The sequence below is a fragment of the Austrofundulus limnaeus genome, unplaced genomic scaffold (assembly GCF_001266775.1).
Source record: "Austrofundulus limnaeus strain Quisiro unplaced genomic scaffold, Austrofundulus_limnaeus-1.0 Scaffold29, whole genome shotgun sequence".
NCBI classification, from domain to species: Eukaryota; Metazoa; Chordata; class Actinopteri; order Cyprinodontiformes; family Rivulidae; genus Austrofundulus; species Austrofundulus limnaeus.
The window spans coordinates 1,145,717-1,148,814 of NW_013952431.1; the positions used below are offsets into that span (position 1 = coordinate 1,145,717).

Below are 3,098 nucleotides of genomic sequence, written 5' to 3' on the forward strand. Positions count from 1 at the left end.
ATCTGGAACACTATAAGAAAGCAGACATTTTATCAGGAACACAAAAAAGACACATTGATTGCCTATGCGACAGCGCCCTCTGTTGGTAAAATATGAAAAGTGACACATGGGCCTCACAATTCCCTCTTCTAGATCTCCTTTGTACTTAACAACTTACGTAATTGCACTRACTCACGTAAGCTCTCACAAACATCCAAAAATTATAGTTGTACAAGTACAAATGCATTTATTATCAAATAAAGAAAGCAACCGCAACATCCTGTGACCAAATCCTTAAAAATTATTTTCATGCTTGAATCCCAGCCCACGCTCACACCCAGCAACGTTCTCRTCATGCTGTGTGCTGTGAGTCTTTTTTTTTTTTTAAAAAAGAGAACAGAATGGACTGCTAAGCAGGCAGAGCAAGCGCACAGCTCCCAAGGCCTCTGCTGTCACGCACAGACTTCCTGAATGTAAGAGTTCCAGATGTGCTTTAGGCATTTCCTGTCTGATTTTCTCAAAGAACACACACAGCCTCTCCTTACTGGAGTTGCTACATCTTTCCAAATCACTAACAAAAACAGCCCCCCCCCCCCAGTGCATACTCAGAAAAGGTGGTGGGGGTGGGATAACAACAACACACAAATGTCTGTATTTAAAAGTATGCATGTGCAGATTTTGTGTATTTATAAGAGGCATGCATTCACAGTTTAAAACTAAATATTTCCATCATCACGTGTTGTAAATTAGAATTAGCATTTTTGAGATTGTTTTGCTGTGGTGGCCATCTTCACTTGCACTAACTCCAAACGTTAAACAGCTGTAGATGAAAATTCAATAAAAATGTTCTCAGTTTCATTAAAACTTGTCCACTGGGTCATGAGATAATTGCTAACAGACAGACAAACATACACACACAAGCAAACACGTTATTGCTCATCTCCTTTGATGATAACTGGTCACACTGAAAAAGTCTTGTCTTGTAATCTCATACGGTCAGCAAAAACCCCAGCGTCGAGGTCCTCTTTAGTCAGCAGATGTCTGTCATCGGTGCTTCCGATTAGACTGTCCTGTTCTGTGAGGTCAGGGCCCAAACAGGAAGCCMTACACAGGGACGACCACTATAGATACAAGGTTGAAATAGTCCCCAAACAGGAAGAACCCCCATCACATCAAAGAGCCAAAAAAGATCTATTCAGGGTCCTAAATTTACACTTTTGTATTTGAGTCACAATAAATCTGATGAAACTTTCTGTAAATGACWGAGTAACTTCATTCTGGATTGTTTACAAGTTATCCTCCCAGGGTTATYAATGTGATCTCCAAACTCATAAACATTTCATTATTTTTTAGAACTTTGAAACATTTCAGGGTTTTTTTTGTTGATGTTTAACACCTTATTTTGAAAAAAAAATCTGAAACCATGAGGTGGATTCTTAGTTTAAAAAGTAACATCTGCATTTTTGAGCCAATTTATTTAATAGTAATCCAKTGGGATCTCAAAACATTAGCTGATTGTCTTTGTGTTCCCCATAGAACTGCTTGTTGATCACGTAACCACATACTGTCCACTTAATGTTAAACAAAATGCCCAATAAAACCTATAATAATTCAAGATAATGGAATAGCCATCAGCTTGTCAATTCTAAAACGTACTTCCTTTTCAAATTGAGTTTGGAAATAGATCTATGCATCTACCACAGGTAAGATATTTATAACCTTTTAAACAAAAGCCCACTTTAAAAGAGCTAAATTATTCCTTTGACCTGCTATTTCTTAAACTCAGAATAACATTAACATGGTGGTGGGTATCTGCTTTGAATGATATTAGCATTTAATTAAATGATTTGACATGTTGAACACATACAAATGAATTCAAAGCTGAAAAAAAAAGGCACAAGATGTTCTGTTTGCAGAACCTGAGAGACACACAGGTGATAGATAACCAGTCCATATAAGGCCCACAAACGCAGCTGTGGGTTTAGTGATCTCGTACCACACAGTTAACCAACAAGTAGCAAGCTAGGGATATAGAAATGTAACTTGTCCTCTTTAATGGAGTTATAGCTGTCCACAGTATTTATTAGTATTATCCATAGATCTCGTTTTCCACCCATCCCGTCTGACCGCAACAGCGCCGACTCTGACCTCTGCAAGTCTCGTAGATGTCATTGGTCACAAAGCCGCTCTCCTTGTCCGAGCATGTCACATTCTCATAATCYCCACACTGGGAGTCATGTGAAGGACCACAGGAGTATTTTTTCATGATCTCYGCTGACGTTCGGCAATCCAGAGGCAGTTTGGTGACGTCGCTGAAAGCATAAGGTCCCTGCACGGGGCAAGGTGAGGCAGCTGTTGACAGCCACTGCTTTGATCTGCTGGAGCAAYTTTCTGTTTCTGTCTTCCTCCTGAAAAGGGAAAAAGAGAAGATGAAATTTGTCACATYAAATGAGCAAATAAATTCCACATGCTGGCTCAACTTTTGTATTATATGTCAAACAGATGCAGGAGTGATTTTAAACTAAATCAAATGAAGTTTMATAGCTGCAATATTATCTTCCACTTTCTGTTTCTACCTTTTTGCATGTTGTCTGTAGCAGAAGAAACCGGCAGCTGCAAACAGCAGCAGTAGTAGGACAGGAATAGTGGCATAGAGGATGTAGYACACATAGAGAGGGGTTTCTGACAAAGATACTACAAAAAGGCAGATTATTTAGACTAATACAAATAGATACAAAAGGGCAAATCATTCTGCCATATTTTGGTTAAAAAAACTAAAGCATAAATAATTGAAGTGCTTTCTTTTCACCTGATGACTCAGGAAATCTGATTTCTATGTTATCATTACTTTTCGTAGTTGATGATATGCTTGGCCTCAGAGATGGGACTGCAGAAACAGAATTCAAACAAAGAAAATGAGATGAACATGACAATAATAATAATACTGAAACAATGTGCAATTCAACTTAGCAAAACAACAGTTTGAACTTTTTCTTTGTTAAAAGCAGAAATCATAAAGTATATTTAATCAATTCTGATGCACTTTATAATAACTAAACCTTATTTAGCTTTTTTATTCATTAATAAATAGTTAGCCAACTTTTAAAACACCATTATGG

At 37.7% G+C, this 3,098-nt stretch overlaps 1 protein-coding gene across 2 annotated transcripts in view; it reads right to left on the bottom strand.

Moving 5' to 3' along the window:
* Positions 1 to 209: 209 nt before the first annotated feature.
* laynb (layilin b) overlaps positions 210 to 3,098 on the bottom strand; it is an 8,120-nt gene continuing 5,231 nt past the window's right edge. Inside the window, exons 5-7 of one of the 2 annotated variants that reach the window (XM_014005254.1) lie at positions 2,789 to 2,866; positions 2,556 to 2,592; positions 210 to 2,387 (exon numbers count right to left, since the gene is read on the bottom strand). In XM_014005254.1, coding sequence (XP_013860708.1) covers positions 2,069 to 2,387; positions 2,556 to 2,592; positions 2,789 to 2,866 — 434 coding nt within the window. In that variant the 3' untranslated portion in view covers positions 210 to 2,068. Of the gene's footprint in view, positions 2,388 to 2,555; positions 2,674 to 2,788; positions 2,867 to 3,098 lie in introns of both variants that reach the window. The other variant, XM_014005253.1, reaches the window with a different exon arrangement.